General features: G+C 44.0%; 1 protein-coding gene across 19 annotated transcripts in view; it reads left to right on the top strand.

The window, feature by feature from the left end:
* DST (dystonin) overlaps positions 1–21,814 on the top strand; it is a 488,177-nt gene that overhangs the window by 82,848 nt on the left and 383,515 nt on the right. For 13 of the 19 annotated variants that reach the window (XM_082414288.1, XM_082414278.1, XM_082414289.1 and 10 more), the window contains exon 4: positions 15,353–15,560. In XM_082414288.1, coding sequence (XP_082270414.1) covers positions 15,353–15,560 — 208 coding nt within the window. Of the gene's footprint in view, positions 1–15,352; positions 15,561–21,400; positions 21,694–21,814 lie in introns of those variants that run through there. The other 6 variants (XM_082414279.1, XM_082414277.1, XM_082414276.1 and 3 more) reach the window with 1 other exon arrangement.

Raw genomic sequence — 21,814 nt, 5'->3', positions numbered from 1 at the left:
CATTGATTAGCTGTAGTAGTTTTCTGGTAGTGTCTTTGGGATTCTCTATGTATAGTGTCATATCATCTGCAAATAGTGACAGCTTTACTTTTTCTTTTCTGATTTGGATTCCTTTTATTTCTTTTTCTTCTCTGATTGCTGTGGCTAAAAAATCCAAAACTATGTTGACTAATGGTGGTGAGAGTGGGCAACCTTGTCTTGTTCCTGATCTTAGTGGAAATTGTTTCAGTTTTTCACCATTGAGAACAATGTTGGCTGTGGTTTTGTCATATATGGCCTTTATTGTGTTGAGGTAAGTTCCCTCTATGCCTACTTTCTGGAGAGTTTTTATCATAAATGGGTGTTGAATTTTGTCGAAAGCTTTTTCTGCATCTATTGAGATGATCATATGGTTTTAATCCTTCAATTTGTTAATATGGTGTATCACATTGATTGATTTGCATATATTGAAGAATCCTTGCATTCCTGGGATAAACCCCACTTGATCATGGTGTATGATCCTTTTAATGTGCTGTTGGATTCTGTTTGCTAGTATTTTGTTGAGGAGTTTTGCATCTGTGTTCATCAGTGATATTGGCCTGTAGTTTTCTTTCTTTGTGACATCTTTGTCTGATTTTGGTATCAGGGTGATGGTGGCCTCGTAGAATGAGTTGGGGAGTGTTCCTCCCTCTGCTATATTTTGGAAGAGTTTGAGAAGGATAGGTGTTAGCTCTTCTCTAAATGTTTGATAGAATTCGCCTGTGAAGCCATCTGGTCCTGGGCTTTTGTTTGTTGGAATATTTTTAATAACAGTCTCAATTGCAGTGCTTGTGATTGGTCTGTTTATATTTTCTACTTCTTCCTGGTTCAATGTCGGAAGTTTGTGCTTTTCTAAGAATTTGTCCATTTCTTCCAGGTTGTCCATTGTGTTGGCATATAGTTGCTTGTAGTAATCTCTCATGATCTTTTGTATTTCTGCAGTGTCAGTTGTTACTTCTCCTTTTTCATTTCTAATTCTATTGATTTGAATCTTCTCCCTTTTTTTCTTGATGAATCTGGCTAATGGTTTATCAATTTTGTTTATCTTCTTAAAAAACCAGCTTTTAGTTTTATTGATCTTTGCTATTGTTTCCTTCATTTCTTTTTCATTTATTTCTGCTCTGATCTTTATGATTTCTTTCCTTCTGCTAACTTTGGGGTTTTTTTGTTCTTCTTTCTCTAATTGCTTTCGGTGTAAGGTTAGGTTGTTTATTTGAGATGTTTCTTGTTTCTTGAGGTAGGATTTTATTGCTATAAACGTCCCTCTTAGAACTGCTTTTGCTGCATCCCATAGGTTTTAGGTCATCGTGTTTTCATTGTCATTTGTTTCATTGTGATTTGTTTCAATGTCATTTGTGTCATTTTTTGATTTCCTCTTTGATTTCTTCAGTGATCTCTTGGTTATTAAGTAGTGTATTGTTTAGCCTCCATGTGTTTGTATTTTTTACAGATTTTTTCCTGTAATTGATATCTAGTCTCATAGCGTTGTGGTCAGAAAAGGTACTTGATATGATTTCAGTTTTCTTAAATTTACCAAGGCTTGATTTGTGACCTAAGATATTATCTATCCTGGAGAATGTTCCATGAGCACTTGAGAAGAAAATGTATTCTGTTGTGTTTGGATGGAACTTCCTATAAATATCAATTAAGTCCATCTTGTTTAATGTATCATTTAAAGCTTGTGTTTCCTTATTTATTTTCATTTTGGATGATCTGTCCATTGGTGAAAGTGGGGTGTTAATGTCCCCTACTATGATTGTGTTACTCTTGATTTCCCCTTTTATGGCTGTTAGCATTTGCCTTATGTCTTGAGGTGCTCCTATGTTGGGTGTATAAATATTTAGAATTGTTATATCTTCCTCTTGGATTGATCCCTTGATCATTATGTAGTGTCCTTCTTTGTCTCTTGTAACATTCTGTATTTTAAAGTCTGTTTTTTCTGACATGAGAATTGCTACTCCAGCTTTCTTTTGATTTCCATTTGCATTGAATATCTTTTTCCATCCCCTCACTTTCAGTTCTAAATACTTCTCAAACCATCCTCTCCTCTCCATCCCCGAGAACAGTGGTTTAGCTCAGGTGTCACCATTTGCTGGATGTAAGGCCCTCATCTGCCACCTACTTCCCCAGCCTCACCTGCGGCCACTTCTACTGGATCTTCCTAAGCACCCCATGCTCTCCCCATGTCTAGTTCTGGGGTACTGGCTGGAGAACTCATGGGTCTCAACCACCTTCTCCCCTCTTCCCACTGTCTCCTTATTAGTTACCTTAATACCGTTTTGGAATAAGGTGGCAACAGCAAGCAGATAAGTTCCTTTCTTCTCTGGTTCTAGAGTCATTCAAACAGCCTTAAAATGAAAACTGGTGCTGGAAAGGAGGAGATGGAGCAGGAGGTGATTTTGTTAGTGGGCTGTGTGTGTGTGAGAGAGAGAGACAGACAGACCCTCAAGGCATTTCTAGCCCTCCTTGGCAGGGCTTCCTCCTGAGTCTCTCCTCCCTTGGGACCCACTGCCGAGGCCAGGCTGCTGAGCCAGTGGGTCCATTTGGCAGACAATTGTGGGGTCCACTCCTGAGACTGGGGTTCTGAAGTCAGGAAACAGGCAGTGCCCACAGAGTGAGTTTGAAGCTTAGTCTACAAGATAGACCCCTTTCTGTTTTTTCATCTCAACTTAGTTTCTGACTCTCAGTCTCCCCTCTTGCCGCACCTGGTGGTCCTCACTTCTTCCACCTCCACCTTAGAGTTGTGTTAAGGTTGTAGGGTCTTAGAAAGATGCCAGAGTGGCAGCAGATAGGAGGGAACATGAGTGTCTCCAGGTTAAGGTGCCCCCCCCTCCCCCGCCACCCATAACTTCTCCCCAGGCCCAGGAGGCCACTCCAGTTCACTCTCAGGACAGCAGTCTTTTGAAAGGTTGACCAGTAGTCTGTCCCCTGGACACACCAGGCACCGCCTGTCTCTGGGGCGTCTTCTGGGATTCAGGAAACTCCCATCTCCAGGATCCACAGATGCTCCCTCTAGCCTAAGGGCACAGATTTTAGGCTGGGAAAGTCTTCTGCTCCAGAGCACTCTGCCTTTTTCTTTTTTTGGAAATAAGAACTTTATTACTAAGGAGAACTTTATTTTTTTTTGTCTTAGGCATTATTTTTTTTAATTGAAATATAGTTGATTTACAATGTTGTGTTAATTTCTGCTGTACAGCAAAATGACTCAGTTATAGATATGTGTATTCTTTTTCATATTCTTTTCCATTATGGTTTATCACAGGATATTGAATATAGTTCCCTGTGCTATACATTAGGACCTTGTTGTTTATCTGTTCTATATGTAATAGTTTGCATCTACTAACCCCAAATCCCCAGTCCACCCCTCCACCCCCTCCCCCTTGGCAACCACAAGTCTGTTCTCTATGTCTGTGAGTCTGTTTCTGTTTCATAGATAAGTTCATTTGTGTCATATTTTAGATTCCACATATAAGTGATATCATGTGGTATTGTCTTTCTCTTTCTGACTTACTTCACTTAGTATAATAATCCCTAGTTCCATCCATGTTGCTGCAAATGGTATTATTTCATTCTTTTTTATGACTGAGTAATATTCCATTGTGTATATATACCACATCTTCTTTATCTGTTCTTATGTCGATGGGTATTTAAGTTGTTTCCATGTCTTGGCTCTCGTGAATAACGCTGCTATCTGCTTTTTTCTATAACCTTAGCCTCAACAGGTTTAGGTTTGTGGAAAATAAAAGCCAGGTATGCATGCAGGCTGTTTCTGCTTCCTGCCCAGACACCTAGAGTTCCCTAGGAATAAAGTGAGGAAGATTTTCAGATTACCTTCTGATAGAGAGATCTGTTACAAAGACCAGAGGACCCGTGGGCAGCCCTTATTGTAGATGTAGGGTCTTTGGACTACATGGTTGTTCTGCCTGGATCTGAAGTGTTCTGGGGTTGGGATCTTTGGGAAAACTCAAATATCAGTGAAGGGCATTTGGAATGCACGTGGCACTGTGATTGGACTGGGTTGCCACCCTCCAGGGTGAAGCATCCTGGTTGGGCAGAGTTTCCCATTGAGCCAGCTCTGTGGCAGTGGCTCTCCTTGTGTCAGGCCCTGCTCCCTGGTCCCACTCGGGTGTGGCTCACGGCACAGGGTTATTTTCACTGAAAGCACATGGAGCCATGGAGCCAGCCCTGTCTTCCTCAGGCGGTGGAAGCCGGGTACTTAAAGTTTCATGGACTTGGCTTCGGTTCAATAATAAAAGCTTTTTTTTTTAATGAAAAAGTAATTCTTCCACTTCATTGCAATAGTAACTGAAGTGAGAGAATGGCTTTGTACAAGCTGTTATCTGGAGTCTCATTAATGAAGACACGTAATGAACATGAAGGTGTAAAGACATAGCCTTGCTTATGTTTCAACAGGGAAGAATTGAATAGAATTGCTTTTTTCATAGATCATGTTTGTCTAAGTTTTTGTTGTTGTCTCCAACGATGGAGACAATGAATTTAAAATAAAAAAAATTGAATTTAAAAGGAAAATAAAAGGGAATTCCCCGGCTGCCCAGTGGTTAGGACTCCGTGCTTTCACTGCCGAGGGCCCGGGTTCAATCCCTGGTCGGGGAACTAAGATCCCAAAAGTTGTGTGGCGTGGCCTAAAAACAGAGAAGAAAAGAGGAATGCATTGGAAAGATACAAGGGCATCCCAAAAGTCTGAAGGCTCAGTAACCAAGGTTGGGAAGGACAGATGTGGGGATGACATGGGTCTGCCTCCTGAGAGCGGCTGTTAATGTGACCTAGTTCCAGTCACTTCCAGTCTCCGTGTCTGTTTGTTGTTTCCAGTTTCCTGGAGTGACAGTTGTATAGGCTTAACTGGACTTAGTGCTCTGCCCCTGGATCACACAGCCTTCTCCCCACTCCCCATAATCTTCTTATTAGTTTCCTTAAGACTACCCATTGTGGAATAAGGTATGATAGGGTAAGGATGTGAATAGGTAACATCACGTGATGCTCAGGTTTGCTGAATGGTCGGTATGTGTTGGGCGCTTTTCAAGTATTGCTTATTCTTCCACCCTCCCCAGCCCTGTGTCTTATGTACTGTTGCATCTCCTGTTTCTCGGATGAGCAAAGCCAAGCCCAGAAAGGCCAAGCAGTTTTCCAAGGTTGTAAAGCTTTTCCCCGACATTCAATACTTGGCAGGTCATGCACATATCTTTAACTTTATGGCTAACAGTGTGGATGGTAGTTGGGGTTTGGTCTCTGCAAACATCCTGTGCTAATACCTTAGGGTTACGCGGGCGTGATCATAGCCCACGTCTTCTTACCAGTGGAAGTCAGAGCCGTGTCCTGGCTGTCTGAAGAGCTTGGCATCCAAGCTTCCCCCTGACCTAGATCAGGGTGGGAGGAACATGTGGGGAGCAGGCTTGTGCATGGGGAGGGGCAGGAACAAAACCAGAGGGCTCAGCAGTAGTTGGGGGCGGGGTGGTCCAGCTAGATTCACGGAGCTCATGGGCCAGCACTTCCAGAGTCATACAGTAGGTCCTATTTCCAGGGTTACTGGGGATGGAGCAGAATGAGATCAGCACAGGGGCGTCAGTAGGAATGGCATCACCCATTTCTGTTTGACACTAATTTAACTGAGATCTTTGGTAGCCTTCTTCTTTTGGTTTTGTTTTGTAGCCTCCTCTTCAGTTCTCTTCTCCTTTATTTTTAAACTGCCAGCCCCTTTTTATTGATTACTATTATCCCTACATTCCCCCCCACCCCCCGTCATTTCGTAATCTCTGAATGCAACAATATCACCCCTGCCTTAATTTATGGCAGGGGCCCAAAGTCAGATGCCTGCAGGGGCAGGTGTCATAAATGGATAAAGAGGCTGGTAAGCTCTGTATCAGCCTGGAAAGCATGCATTCCTTCTAAAAAGGGGAAACTACCTCTAGGATCTGTATTTTCATGTAAAATTCCCAATTTTTAAATGTTTGCCAATAGTTAGTTTTTAAAAGTGGGCAGGCCAAAGACATGGAAACAACCTAAATGTCCGTGGACAGATGAATGGATAAAGAAGCTGTGGTGCATATATACAATGGAATATTAGTCATAAAAAGGAATGAGATAATGCCATTTGCAGCAACGTGGATGCAACTAGAGATTATCATACTAAGTGAAGTAAGTCAGAAAGAGAAAGACAAATACCATATGATATCACTTATATATGGAATCCAAGATATGACACAAATGAACTTATTTATGAAAGAGACTCACAGACATAGAGAACAGACTTGTGGTTGCCAAGAATTGGGAGTTTGGGATTAGCAGATTCAGACTATTATATATGGAATGAATAAACAACAAGGTCCTACTGTATAGCATGAGGAACTATATTCAATATCCTGTGATAAACCAAATATCACCAATATTTGGTGATAAACCAAAATGGAAAATAATATGAAAAAGAATGCATATGTATGTATAACTGAGTCAGTGTGCTGTACAGCAGAAGTTAACACAACTTTGTAAATCAACTATACTTCAATAAAATAAATTCTAAAAAAATAAAATAAGGGACTTCCCTGGCAGTCCAGTGGTTAAGACCTTGCACTTCCACTGCAGGGGGCACAGGTTCAATCCCTGGTTGGGGAACTAAGATCCCGCATGCTGTGCTGCACAGCCACTAAATATAAAATAAGATAAATTAAAATAAAATAAAATGGCAGGCCAGTACAACACATCTCTCAGCATTGCCAGTTTTGGATGATACTGTTGGAGGAAGGCAGGTGGCGGGGAACACCTGCATCTCCATCCTGGCTTCCAAAGGGACCAGAGATGCTCCAGTCTGTTCCTGAATCAGCCCCTCTCTCCTAATTGACTTTAGGCTATAAACCATATTTTTATGTATGTATTTATGTTATTCCACTGGAAGACTTATTTTTTCAGCCTAATACGTGAAGATAAAATGATAATATTCAATTATAAGTTGGCTCTCTTATCACCTTTACTCTCCCAATTGGATGTTAAACTCCTCCAAGGCAGAAGCTTATGGGTGCTTAAAATATAGTTTTAATTGATTGATGTAAATAAACATCTGTTTGAAATATAACATTAAGTATTCTCTAGGTAAAGAGATGTTTTCAGTATTTGTTGGTCTTCTTAATGTGTTTCTGGGTTGTGGGACGATTTTCAGAGTTATGTTTTGCTTTTCTTTTAGGCAAATTATTTAAAATGTCCTTCCTTAGTTTGGAAAGACTATTTGCAGGTGCTCAAATGCAAACTATTATTTTCTTTTTCATATTCTTTTCCATTATGATTTGTCACAGGATATTGAATATATAATAGTTCTCTGTGTTATACAATAAGACCTTGTTGTTTATCCATTCTATATATAATGGTTTGCATCTGCTGATCCCAAACTCCCACTCCATCCCTCCCCTATCCCCTTTCCCCCTTGGCAACCACAAGTCTGTTCTCTATGTTTGTGAGTCTCTTTCTGCTTCATAGATAAGTTCATCTGTGTCATATTTTAGATCCCGCAAACTAGTTCTCGATGTCTCTATTTCTATAATTTTAATATGATTTCATTAAGGTGGACTTGCAAAAAAATTGGTGGTACTTTTGAAATATTTTTACAATTTTCATGCAGTTTCATGTTTTGATACTTAACATGGTCTTTCTTTTATTTGTCCTCTGTTTGGAGAGAGGGTTTGTGGAAGTGTGAGAGCACCCAGGACCAGAGAATCTTGGTGATGGAAGAACAGGGAGTCAGTGTGACATTCTCCTCAGTGAAGGCTTGGTCCCTCGGGTAAGAGGGAGCTCCCTGCCCCCCACAGCTGTCCTTTCCTCTTCTGAGAAGTTGTATCTTTTTGCATGGTTTTTCCTCATTGTGAACTGACACCTGTCTCCTGGTCATTTCCATGCTTTGAACTGAATTGAACACAGAGCAAGTCTAACCCTTTTGGGCTCTCCACATCCATGGTAAGATCGTTGAGGGCTGTCAGCATGTTCTGTATTCCTCTGAGGGCCTGGGACCACACTGCAGGGCACTTGGGGGTCCAAAGGACCCAGATGGAAATCCAGGCTCCACCTTGGACTGACAGAATGGCTGTGGACAAGTGACTTAACCTCCCTTTAGGGGAGGTTTCCTTATCAGGTTATGGTGAGTATTAAATAAGATAGTGAGTGAAAATACCCAGTACAGCCCCTGACTGCAGTCACTCAATAAGTGATGCAGGGAGTTAGAACTTGCTGGTTAAACTGAAAGGAAGGAAGTCTTGCAGAATGCCTTAGAGCTGAGCCAAGACAGCCTAGAATCCAAGGCCAGGCTCCTCGGGAAATGAGTCTTTGGTGCTTACCTTGTAGAGCGTCCCACACAGCTGCCGGAGAGTGACGAGGAGCACTTCCTCCTGACTGTATCCCATCAGTGAGCCCGGTTGCCCTGGAAACCTAACACCAAGGAACACTCTAACCAATGCACAGTCTTACACCCTAGAGAGCGTAAGAGAGAATTTGTGTCCTGAATCCCAGCGCTCTTCTTTCAGAGGCTGATGAACTGGGCTTCTCCATCCAGAAGGAAACCTTGGTTTTCATTCACTCTCTCCCCCAAAACTCCTCCCTGATTCAGACACAAGAACCTTCCAGCTTCCCCTCCCTTCGACCACTCCCCCCCACCGTCTTCTCTAGCTTCACCAGGCTCCCCTTCCTCTTTGCGTTATGGCTCCTGCAAATCTCCCCTAAAAGGAGAGAGTGAAAGCCAGCCTAGGCCCCGCCAAACCAAAGTCCTCCCTTTAGTATTTAAAGGTGGCTTCCAGTTAAGAGGCTGATTAGGAGTCATTTATTTGATGAGCAAGTACCTGAATTGTTCAACTAGTTTTGAAAAAAATGTAAAACTAAAACAAGCAGGCAGCCCCTGAAGTTTTCCGTAGGTCATTTTGTCTTCAAGGGGTTAAACACATTTTCTTACATTTTCCTTAACTCTTTTCTTCTACACCATATCTTTGTGGTAGAGATGGTTTTCCTTGGGATTTCTAAAATCAGATAATGTGCTCTTGCTTTTGGACTTATTTCCAAATAAAAAACTGGTATAGAATAATAGTCTTAGGCCAGATTGCATATTTTTATGCAATATGTAAGAAGTTAGTATTTGTACTTACCGAATCAACGGAATTTTAAACAAAATTAGATCTTCACTTACTCTAAGTTTTGGTGGTTTCTTTGGGTTTATATAAAATGTAAAAAATTATGTGATATTATACTAACTTTGTGTTCACTGGATTGTGTAGTAAGTGGATAACACAGAGGTGCTTTTTTAATATTCTTCCATCTAAAACTGTGATCTGGACAGAAGCAGGCAGATCACCTTGCTCTGGGGTCCCCTTGAAGTCGGCCCCTTGCTTCCTCCAAGTTTCTATGAGGAGGTGCTATGGGAAATTACTTAGCTGGGTGCTGTCACCATGGATGTAGACCCGGGTGATGTGATCTTGTGAGAACAGGCCTAGACTAAGCAACACTTAAAAAAAAAAAACAAAAACCTTGCTCTGTGTTTCCCCAACCCTTCGTTTTGAAAATATTCAAATTTACAGGAAAGTTGAGAGAGTAGTACAGTGAAGACTTACTGTTAACCTATTGCCACATGCCAATATAAACACAATTCTCTGTTTTTATTGAAACAACTGAGAACAAGTGCAGACAGCACGAATTTAGATAAGGATGTGTTCCTACATAACCGAAATACCATTAGCACACCTTAGAAAATTAATAGTAATTTCCCAATATCAGCTGATGAACAATCCATGATCCAGGTTGAGATTCTCCCCGTGGTCCCTAACATGTCTTTTCAGCTTAAAAAGAAATACAGGCTCCCATCAAGGTTCATAACTTTGTTGTTATGCTTCTGTTGTCTTTTTAAATTTAGAAGAGTCCCTGCTTTGGGGGTGTGTATGTTTCGTGACATTGACCTTTTTCCTTTTTGGAAGAGCCCAGGATAATTATCTTGTAGAATGCCCCCCAATCTGGATTTGTCTAATTGATTCTTCATAGGCTTTTTATTTTTACTTTTTGGTTAAATTTTTGGAACTATGCTTACAGAAATGTGCATAAATCGCAGGTGTGCGGTTTTGTGAAATACCACATTCCAGCCTCTGGGATTCTGGAAGCCTTATCTGGAAGCCTTATCTCTGCACTTGTTTCTTGCTGCTTGGGGCAGAGGCAACTTCCTGGCGCTTTCCTCTGGTTCATGGTACTGAGGCTGGGCAGCTTCCAGGGTAGGCAGCTCCATTGTACTAGTCTCAGATCCCCCACCGGGGTTTCAGTTAGAGGAGTTATTGTTTAGTTCCCCTTCTAAAAATGTCGCATTATGTAATTATCCTGGCTTTAGGAGATTTGGGTTGTTTTTATACCACGTGAATGAATTGGCAATTAGGAAAGTCATTTTAAAGCTTTCGGTGATCTAATTCAATTGTTCAAACTGCCTTAATAAGTAGGTTGTAATAAGACACAATGCTTGGGTTTTTAGTTTCTCACAACCTAGTGGTTTTTTTTGTTTTTGTTTTTTTTTGGTTGTAGAGATCCAATATCAGGCCAGAGGTATTTCACAGTCCTTTATTTAAAAAAAAAAAAAAAAAAAAAAAGGCCAAACGTTAAAAACATGATGACCTGGGCCAACTTTGTCTTTACTATCCTAATTACCTTTCTCCTCTTCTGAATACTCCACATTCTTTCCCTTTTTTTTTTTTTCCATTTTCAACACACATGCCAAATGGGGTTGACAGTTCATGGTTATAAATTGGGGGCTTAACCTGGGGCAGTGAATTCCATAAAATCACATGCAAAGTTTGTGTGTATTTGCTGATGGGCTTTGATCTGAAGAGAGGCTTCCTCAGATTTCATCAACTTTTCAGAGGTGTCTGTGAGCCTCAAATAGTTAAAAACATTGGCTTAAATAATTATTTCCTCCTACAACCTTTGATATTTTCTCTGACCCTTGACGTAGTATCTTCTTAGTAATCTTTTTGTGTACTATTTGTTTTGGATTAAAAAATTATAAGGAATACAATTAAATTCATTCATAGTATTAGTCATCACCCAGAAATAACTGCTGTTTACACATTGGTAGATAGTTACCTATCTACCTATCATGTATCTACCTATTCATCTATAAATCATCTTACTGTCTGTCTATCTATACACACACACACACACACACACACACACACATACACACACACAGATATTTTTTAAAGGAATCATTCTATATGAACCCTTCCCACTTTGCTAAATGTAGATCAATAACATTTTTGCTTAATTGTTGCAGGGTAGTCCATTGTATGGATATACTGTCACTTATTTAACCAATCTTCTATCATGGACATAGATATTTATATTTTAACAGGAATCAAACCTTAAGCAACAGGAGTAGAGAAAGAGACAGGAGGAACTCGGGGTTTTGCTGGTCCCAAGAGCCCTCTTCCTTTGTCTTACCTTCCAAGCCCCACATCAAAGGTTAGGCTCTGGACTTTGGGTCAGAGAATATGTTTGCTTTTTCCATAAGAAAGGAGAACTGTACTCTCACACTCATTCCTCTAACCCCCAAAGGTGGAGATGTGAATTGGCAAGTCATTTGAAATCAATAAAGAACAGTTTTAGAGGGTCAATTGACTTCAAAGCAGCTTCATTTTAATCCATTCTCAGAGAAAAGAATCTGAAAAAGAATCCTCTAACAACATTGTAAATCAATTATACTTCAATAAAAAAAGAATTAACAACAACAAAAAAGAAACCAAAAAAATCGGCTATCTGATCAGCCAGTTTGCCTGTTACTAGGAAAGAACAGGTTAGTGACAGAATTTTCAGCATCCCACCTGGAATGCTTGTTTTATAAAGTCTACTTTATTCATTGATATGAATGCCACTGACATAACAGTGAATGAAAATTTATTGATTCCAAATATAATTTCCCAAAATTTGAAGACAGAAACCACAGACAACCTTTCATTCACTAAAGTAAGCGCATTTACTGAATCACACACTTGTAGCCTAAAAGACTAAATTCAGTAGCCCTTAAAAGGTGTCCAATTTATTCCCTACCTCATTGGCTGCTAAAGAGCCAACTTCAAACAAACACTACCGAGAAAAAAAAGAAACTTCAAATTAAATAAAGCGACCAAATAAGGCTAAAAAAGAAAAGAAATTTCTATACCGAAGAGTGCATATGTCTAAAAATTCAAAAGTGAATTAAAAGGTAATTCTCAGAATACAAAACATATAAATGATAAAAAAAATCGATTCTCAATTTCCAAGGTTCAAATGGGCCTAATTTTGTATAGTTTACCTTATATTTAAAAAGTCTTCATGAAAATTATTGTGGGGAAAAATTGAATACTTTAATGGTTAAAACGCTCAAGTCACGTAGCCAGGGGAGAGACTTTGCCATGTATAAGTCAGCGTGCTTTTCCTCTGTCTGCGTGTGTCCGTATTTCCCTGTGCCATGTTGTTGAAAGAGGTGTTGCTGATTGTCTTGTCTTCCTTTCTCTCTTATCCATTTACCAAGGACACGTCCAGATTAGAGGCTGCACCAGTCAACACCCTTGGGTCCAGGGTAGTAACTGTTCCCATCTGGCTATGTGTGATGAGTGGTGTTTATGTCATGGCATAAATCACATTTTGCTGTTCCATCAGCTGAGATGCTAACCATTAAAACAATTTACTCTGTCTACAAAAATCAGTAACCAGGGATTTTTGTATGGGGGCAGTCCTTTAACAGTTATTCCCCAAGTCTGTCTGTAAAGATAAACAATCAAATTACTATCCTCACTGAAAGAGTCTAGGAAACAACAAGAAATACAAGCTCACAGATAAAAGATGACCTTTCATAAGGACAGGTAGGAAGCCATTTTAAGGAAGACAGAAGGCAACCAAGGAAACCCAATACCCTTTTGAAAAAGTCTTTAAGAATGTCATCCTTTTTCACCGATCCAGCCAGCAACACAGCCTCAGAGAGCTCAAGATGAATTTTCAGAAAAGCATGGAAAATAAAGTAGATTGATAGCATCCTGTGACTGACTTAATGCTCCTCACAACTCTCTGTGGACTCCAGCGAATACAGAAAATCAATTTTATTTATTTATTTGCGTAGTACATGATTGCCACTGGGAAAACACACAAAATCTAAATAAGTTAATAATTAACCAAGGTGATGACATTTCATGTAAAGTAAAATGGAAGACTGCTTTTGGGGGGAAAGAATAAAGCTAAAGATAAATCTTAGACACTTTACAGGAAATAGTATGTGTACTTTTAAAATGATGGTGTTGGGTTCCTTAAAAAACTAAAAATAGAACTACCATATGACCCAGCAATCCCACTACTGGGCATATACCCTGAGAAAACCATAATTCAAAAGCACACATGTCCCCCAGTGTTCATTGCAGCACTATTTACAATAGCCAGGACATGGAAGCAACCTAAATGTCCAACGATAGATGAATGGATAAAGAAGATGTGGTACATATATACAATGGGATATTACTCAGCCATAAAAAGGAACGAAATTGGGTCATTTGTAGAGATGTGGATGGACCTAGAGTCTGCCATACAGAGTGAAGTAAGCCAGGAAGAGAAAAACAAATATCGTATATTAACGCATATATGTGGAATGTACAAAAATAGTACAGATGAACCTATTTGTAGGGCAGGAATAGAGACGTAGATGTAGAGAATGGACATGTGGACATGGGGTGGAAGGGAAGGGTGGGATGAATTGGGAGATTAGGTTTGACATAAATACACTACCATGTGTAAAATAGATAGCTAGTGGGAACCTGCTGTATAGCACAGGGAGCTCAGCTCGGTGCTCTGTGACAACCTAGATGGGTGGGATGGGGGGTGGGTGGGAGGGAGGTCCAAGAGGGAGGGGATATAGGTATACATATAGCTGATTCACTTCATTGTACAGCAGAAACTAACACAACATTGTAGAGCAATTTTACTCCAAAAAAAAAAAAAAACCGACAAAAGAAAAATGATGGTGTTGGCCACTAGAAGTGAATAAGGACTGTCATGCCTGAATAGATGGAGGCGAGGTCCTGATTCACTTCTGGTTTATTCCACACGCCTTGGGATGTTGTCACACAGCCTGTTTTTGCTGCGTCACCACTGCTTTTGTGAGCAGCCCAGGGTTTCTACTCTGATGGGAGCACGCCTCACTGATTCCTGCCTGCCACTGGCTTCGTAGGAATCTGAGGCTGCAAGTTCCATTTCAGGAATTCGAGTTACACCAGTTTTGCATCTTAAGCCTCAGCAAAGTTCTAAATGGGGAAGTGAAGATTTCCCTTGGATGCTTATCTTGTTTAGAACCCTATTCACAGCACAGATAGTCAGCATCCTTGTTTCCATGGTAAGCTGGTGGCTCCCTAAATCATCACAAACTTCTCAACCAAGGAGGAAGGGATAATGTCTGGTGCCTTTTCCCTGCGGGGAAGACAGAGCCCTTTAATGCGAGATACGCCCTGCAGACCGGCTCCTGTTCCTGGAAGGGAGACTGAGGTCAGGCCAAGCATGTGGGTCAAAGCCTCACGTTTCTCATTTCACTGTGTAATGACCAGGGGCAGAGGGGAGTTGCTGTATCATTCTCATTTCCGTCACTGGCAGCTGTTACTTTGCTAGTAGTTTAAATGATCTCAAGAACTCTAAGCTGAGTTCAGATGTTTGTTTATCGGCGCTGCCTTCGGCTTCTGAAAACAGTCTTTTGTGTCCTCCCGGTCTTCAGACAAGGCTCTTCTCAGAATCAGCCCTTCCTCCCTCCTTGCTCTCTTCTGGGAGCCAACTTCAAGCTCAGGAAGAAAATTAACTAAAGAGGACGAGGGGCTCAAACCTGGTTAGAGGGGAGACTCCGACTGGAAACGGAAAGGAATTGGGACTCAGCATCCTGCATTTGTGCTTTGTTTTTGCAACTTGGAGTGAGTTGCGTTAATGAATTAAGCAGCAGGCTAGTAATGGAAAATATCGGTCCTGGCCTGGTGGGGGAGCCAAATACTATAGGTTTGTAACAGGAAGGCTGTGGATTCTGGCTTCATTGTTGGGCCAGTCATTTGTGAGCTGGTGGCCGGACCGCAGGCCACACACTTGGGTGCAAATCTTCCATGAACTGGAGCTGCCCGGGGCTTGCGGCTGGTGTCGGAGCCGTGGCCCAGGGAAGATGGTGAGCCCTGGGTGTCGGTTCTGGTGTGGGTCCCCCGTCCGCGCTGAAGATGATGCAGGATGCCGGACTCCGTTTGGGGGCAGGGAGGGGGCTGCTGAGATGGACGAGCCGACGTGAGTGTTTTGCTGTTGATGCTTTTTTCTGTGTCATCCCCTGTAGAGTTCCGGGAACGCGTCCTACCGCTGCTCGATGTCTTCCTCTGCGGATTTTTCCGATGAAGATGATTTCAGCCAGAAATCTGGCTCTGCATCTCCAGCTCCTGGAGATACCTTACCCTGGAATTTGCCTAAACATGAGAGATCGAAAAGAAAGATCCACGGGGGCTCGGTGCTGGACCCCGCGGAGAGGGCAGTGCTTAGGATAGCAGGTAAGAGCAAGTGGGGGCGGGGGCAGGGGATAGAGGGAGGTGCGAGGAGAGTTGCAGAAATTCACCCATGGAATCCCCGGGGGCCCTGTCTGGCTGGGAGCTGATGCTCTGGGCAGAGATCTGCGCTCAAGGTGGAGGAGGAGGATGACTTTCTGTCCCGATTTATCAGAAGAGCGATTGGCCCTGCCTGTTGGTGACTAAGCTGTTTGGCCCTGTCTTCTAGTTGGAGGAATCGATACCTTTGAAACCAAGGGGATATTTACAGGCATCTGCATTGAAGTTTCCTATTTATGTGCAGTCGCCCCCGTGCCAATCTGAAAGTATTAACTCAGTGATTCCCGGTGTGTTTGCTGGAAGCTTCGTTTCCATGTTTGCATAGAAGCTCTGAGCGACCACATTTAACAGGGGCGGCGGGGGGGAGGTGGTAGATTCCTGGGTTCTGGTACCCAGAATTGCGGAGGGTATTTTAGCAACCTGGATGTGGTTTTGTGTGTGTGTGTGTGTGTGTGTGTGTGTGTGTGTGTGTGTTTTAAGTGTAGCATCTCTGTCAGCGTTATGTGTTTGTAGCAGCTTCTGCTCCTGGTGCTTTTGAGGGTTTAGCCATCATGCATCCCTGATTAATTAATACCTGGGAGGGGCCAGTGTTTCTGTTCTGTTACCCGGTGTTCCCTTGCACTGCCTTTAGGTCCCAGAAGTGATGGCTTGTTTTACTTGGCTGAAAGCTGAGCCTACTGTGGAAATCTATCCCCCCCCTTTGCCTGCAGTGCCTGTGTGGTTTGTGTGTATGTGAGCTGTGCTTTCTGGGGTGGTTGTTCCTCAATTTTTTTTCTCAGAAATGGTGATGGGGTAGGTTGGGGTGTGTCTTCGGGAGCTCTCTTGCAAAGGCCAAAGGCCAGGTGTTTATTGGAGTTGGTTTCTGCAGCAGATCGGGCCTCTCCCCCCTCCCCCACTCTCTCCCTCAGGCCCCTTCCCACTCGGTTTCTTTTGCCTCCCACCATCATGCAAAGTTGGTACTTGTCCTTCTTTGGGGGTGGGGGGGTGCTGGAGGGGACTAGCTCAGGTCCCAGCCATCATGGCGGCTGAGAGTCCCCCTAGTGTCCCCCAGTGGGATTTTCTGATTACGGGAAAAACAAACAGGGCCCAGCCAGCCATTCTCTAGTCCAGGTTTCTGGGGCAACAGCTTTGAGCTTCTTCTGGCTTCTGTTGTGAGATGCTGGCTGGTCTCACCCAGGCCTTCGAAGAGGAGGGTGGAGGGGGAGAATGGGGTGGAGGGAGGATGGAGAGAGCTTGGGAGCCAAGTGAGAGTGGGCAGGGGTGGCCTGGGAGAGGGCGCAGAGCTGGGCGAGTACCAGAAAGTGTTTGGTCACCGAGGCCTGATTCCTTGCCCTGTCAAGATACCCCCAAGGGAGTGGAGGAGACAGTGCCAGAACCAGGGTACCAGATATTTGGCTCAGCAGAAAGGGAAGATGGGTGAAAGGCGGGGGCGTGAGAAATTGCTGGGGCTTTGTAGAAAGCCTGGGATGCCTGTCCTTTGCGTTTTTACGGAAGGTACAAGGTCCTTCTGGCTTGAGAGTTTTGATAGAGGTGGCAGAGACGGGTATTTTGCTTTTGGTAGTGAAGGAAGGTTTATGAGAGAAGGAAGGGCATATGTTTGTCAGGGGGAATGAGGTTATATAAACTAACAGACAGGAAGTCAGTAGAGGCTGGTGGTAGTAGAGGTCGGTGTACACTGCTGGTAGGGAAGGAATGGAGGACCTGGGGGTTCTGCTGGGTGCAGTGGACAAGTGGGTGCTGGGGTCAGTAGACTGTAGGCTCTGGGAGGGCAGGGGCCATGTCTTACTCGTTGTAAAAGGTTTACTATGAAGTTACTGGTAGTTGGTGCACTGGAGACCTCTGAGCTACATACTTTTAAGATTATATCAATTCTTCAAAAATATAACAAAACAAAATAAAACAACAAACAGAATACGCAGCCCTAGTATGGACATGTACTACTTACTGTGTTTAAAATAAATATTGGTAAATTGGCTATTGCTACACAAATCATAATCATTTCATCACTGGCCCAAGCATAGGCTCAGGGGCCAGTCTGCAAATATCTGTTTCATTGTCATGTGGCTGAACTGTGAAATCCAGATAGATTTTGTGTTAAATTTGCCACAGATCATCCAGCGTGAGGATAAGGAACAGGGCATCTGAGGGCATTTGGTGCAGTGGGTAGTTGGAAAACATACCATTCAGATTTCAACTTCTCATTTTATTAGGCATTTTCACACTTGGCCTGAAACTCGGCCCGTCGGTGAAGTTCATCCCTAGTAGGAGACAGGGCAAGGGTCAGAAATGGTGTGAGGATGTCCATCCAGCATGTTCGTTACTTAGCAATAAAGGAATTGAAAGTCTCATATTTTTACTTGTTTTTAAGGTCATAAAAATAAAATAGAATGAAAATGTCTAGAGTCAAAAAGACCATATGGTCAGGGGGAATCCCTTAAGTCATTCACATTTAATACATATTTATTAAGCCTCTGGAATAAAATGAAGATAAGCACACAGTTCTGCCTTGAAAGAAGTTCTAGTCTAACATGACCATGGATGTGCTGTGAGACAGTTACAACACGGGTGAGAGATTAGCTGTAATGGCTGTGAGTACCTGTATTACAAGAACCCAGTGGAGAATCTAATGACCTTGGATGGAGAGGGAGGCATGGGAGGTTCCTGAGAGGTTCCTGAGGGGATCACCTTTTGAGGGGATCACCTTCTGAGGGGAGATTTAACGAGCTTGATGGACTAGAGTGAAAGGGAAGGCCACTTCCGAGGGATGGAGCTACAGGAACACAGCAGGGAGATGGGTTCAAATGGAAACTGCAAGTCATCTGTGTAGCTAAAGCCTGGGATTTGTAGGGAAGAGCAGAAACTGTAAGGGTGCTTTCGGACAATTCCAAGGAGATAGGACTATTTATGCTGTAACTGGTGGGGAATCACCTGAAGATTTTTAAGCAGTGTAATGACATAATCAGATGTACATTTCCGAAAGTCTTTTTGGTGATGGTGTCACATGTCTGATACTTATATTTTTAAAAGTGCTTTTGCATTTATTGTAGTGTCTTCATTTTAAAATCTATAATATACGCCCTTCTGATCTCTCAGGGTCAAGGTGAGAATGACATGGTAACATGGAAAGAAAGGGGCTTTGTACCCACTGTAAATGCCTTTAACATCATCGTAAGACAGATCTACTGTTCTTACTTGCAGGATACTGTAAGTTGGGGTTTTCAGTCTTGAAGTGCCTGTAAAGGTACATGGTTTGTTAGTGACAGTGTTATTTTAAAGTATGGATATTTGACCCATGTGAATTCTTTGAAGTTAGAATGGAAGGACCTTGGCAGAGTCGGACTTTGGACTTTAATTCTTCCTCTATCATGAACCAGTTGTGTTTTCTTGGACAACTTACTGAACATTTCTCAGCTTCATTTCCTCTATCAAAAGATCATGGCTGTGGTGATTAAAGTAGTAAATGCAAAACATTTTGCAGATTCCCTGGCACATGGAAAATGCTCTATAAGTGACAGCTGACTGATGGCTGGATGCTCTCATAAGCACCTAATATGTTATTTCATTTAGGTTTCCCAACAATTTTATGAAGTAGGTACTATTATTTCCCCCATTTTTCAGTCCAGAAATCTGCTGAGAGAGGAGATACTCTTCCCAAGGTCATAGGAAGTGGTTGAGCTAGGATCTGAATTCAGGCCATCTTGACTCCAGAGGCCAAGCTCTTAACTGCTCTGCTTTTGCTCCTTCCCTATGGAATACACTATTATTATTAGCAGATTGATCCTTTATTATCTTTTCAAGAATGCATGGGGTAAAGGCTGTTCTTACCAACAACCCCAAATGCTGCTTGTTCATTTTGACTGGTTCCTCCAACAGACAGTTAAAATCACTGCAGTGTGGAGTGATTGTATTCACAAAACTGGGTGCTACTGGGTGTCAATTTCTGATGAAGGATCAGACTATGCCCTTAATGACCTTACTCACTGTGAGGGAGACAAGAGAGTTTTGAGAGATCTCCATTTGTATATATGTGGTCTGTATATGGGATGACTCTTAGGGATCGAATTACTAACCCTTTCATTTCCAGAAGGTGTCCCATATGATCCCTGTTTGTTACTTCATGAACTAATGTGTACATAAATACATGCCAAGTTGCAAGAAAACTCTAGTGATCCTAAAGGCTTAGTGGATCAAACTCAGATCAGAGGTCAGGACAGAAAAGAGAAGTGTGGTCTTGCTCTGTTTGGAGTAACAAAAATAGGCCAATTACTGATGAGAAGTAAAGCTTTCCAATTCTAACTCAAGTAAGTTTTATCAAGAGTATACAGTTTTCCAAGAGTACTCATTCCCATCTAACAATTCATGGAAAATGATCCAGATTCACATCACTGAAAAAAAAGAATCATCAAGGACAAAAATCAGTACTTATGAAAGAAAAAATAGCAAGGGGAGATGTGGGCACAGGTGAAGTTGTCATAAATCAGAGTCAACAATGAGCTGGTTCATCTAATAATAATAACAACAACAACAGCTAACACTTATAAAGTTATCATAAAGTTGAGATATCACAACTTTATGATATGATGATATATGATGAACTTTATGATATGATTATCCTGATGAAGACAGGATAAGTAACTTGGCCACGTCACATAGTTAGTCAGGAGCCAGGATTCCTTCCAAGGCTGGCTGACTTCTGTCAGTCCTCTTAAACACACCTGCTTACATGTCTGGGTACCAACCGATTTCTCCAGTGGACTCTTAAACTCACCACTTTAGTATACGATAGATGCCAAAGCGAAGGGAATTGTACCCGTTTTACTCACATTCAGTGGAGACCAGTGCTGTGTGGGGTGAATAACGGTAGGGAGAAGGAGGGAGGTGGCAAAGTGAGACGGGTGCTGTGAATCGACTCGGGCTGTGGCCGCGGCAGATGCGCGGGCCGGCTCTGGGGGGCGGAAGGGAGGGACCGCCGGCTGGTCCCCAGGCCGCGGGGCGGCGGGCGCGCAGGCGCAGGCGTCTCCAGGCTGTCAGGACCCCCGCCCGCCCACAGATGCGCCTGGGGCGCGGACCCCCGGCTCTGCCCCGCGCGCTGTCCCAGCGACCTCGTCCTTCTGTGACACCAGCCGGATCGAAGAGTATTTCCCACTCTTCTCCCGGGAGCCTCGCGGGGGCTGCGCGCGCGGGTGGCGCGATCCGCGGCTTTGTTTCCCAGGCACCTGTTGTGGGTCCCAAATAGAAACCTCGCCCTTGGGACCCGGGCCGGCCAGTCAGCGTCCGGGGTGGGCCGGCTTGGCCGCGCGGTGGACCCGGTGGGCGGGCCGGAGAGGGGCCCGGGCGCCGCGGAGCTGCCTGCGGGAGGGGCCGGGCGGCGCGGGCCGGAGCCGAGCCAGCCGGGGCGCTGACCGCCGCCTCGCCCCCTCCTTTCCGCCCGCCCTCCTCTCTCCCCCGCTGTGCCCTCCCTTCCTCTCCCCGGGGCGCGGGCGAGTGTCTGCGGCGCGGCGGCCAGGAAATGCCGCAGATGCGCCGCGCAGCATCCCGGGCGGAGGCAGCGCGCGCGTCCTCCCGGCTCCGAGCAGGCGCCCAGCGCAGAGCCAGGGTGGCGGCCGCCTCGGCCTCCGAGGGTCCCGGCGCCCGCAGCCCTCCGCCTGTCCCCGCCGGGTCCCGCTCTCCTCAGCGCGGCGTGGCGCTGCCGGTCGCCGCCCCCGGGCTCGCCGAGATTGGCCGCTGCTGAAACCTGAGAGGACGGTGGCTCCTGGGCGCCGGGCGGCCCCGCACCCGCGGTCCGCCAGGGGGCCTGGGCGTCTCCCCGGCTGGCTCTGGCTCTGCTCCCCCGGCTCTGCGTCCCTAGCTCTGCGCCCCGGCGCCCTCCCCTAGCCTGCCCTCCTTCCGCGTTTCCATTACCAAGGCTGCATCTTGCTGACTGCGATCCTGTCCGGGGTTCGAGCGGGAGAGGGGAATTGGCCAGTCGTCGCTTAGGTAGACTTGGGCATGGCGGGGTACCTATCCCCAGCCGCTTACCTGTACGTGGAGGAGCAGGAGTACCTCCAGGCTTACGAGGATGTCCTGGAGAGGTACAAAGGTATGTGGTTCCCCGCGCCTGGGCCGCGGGGCTTGGCAGGGACCAGAGGGGTAACCGTCGCCTTTGCTTAACCCGAGCCACCACTGCTTGGGCACAAGTAAACAGGTGTCTGGACCAGTCT

The sequence above is a fragment of the Balaenoptera physalus genome (assembly GCF_965194825.1).
Source record: "Balaenoptera physalus genome assembly, chromosome: 11".
Classification (NCBI taxonomy): Eukaryota; Metazoa; Chordata; class Mammalia; order Artiodactyla; family Balaenopteridae; genus Balaenoptera; species Balaenoptera physalus.
This window is presented reverse-complemented; position numbering and strand designations above follow the sequence as displayed.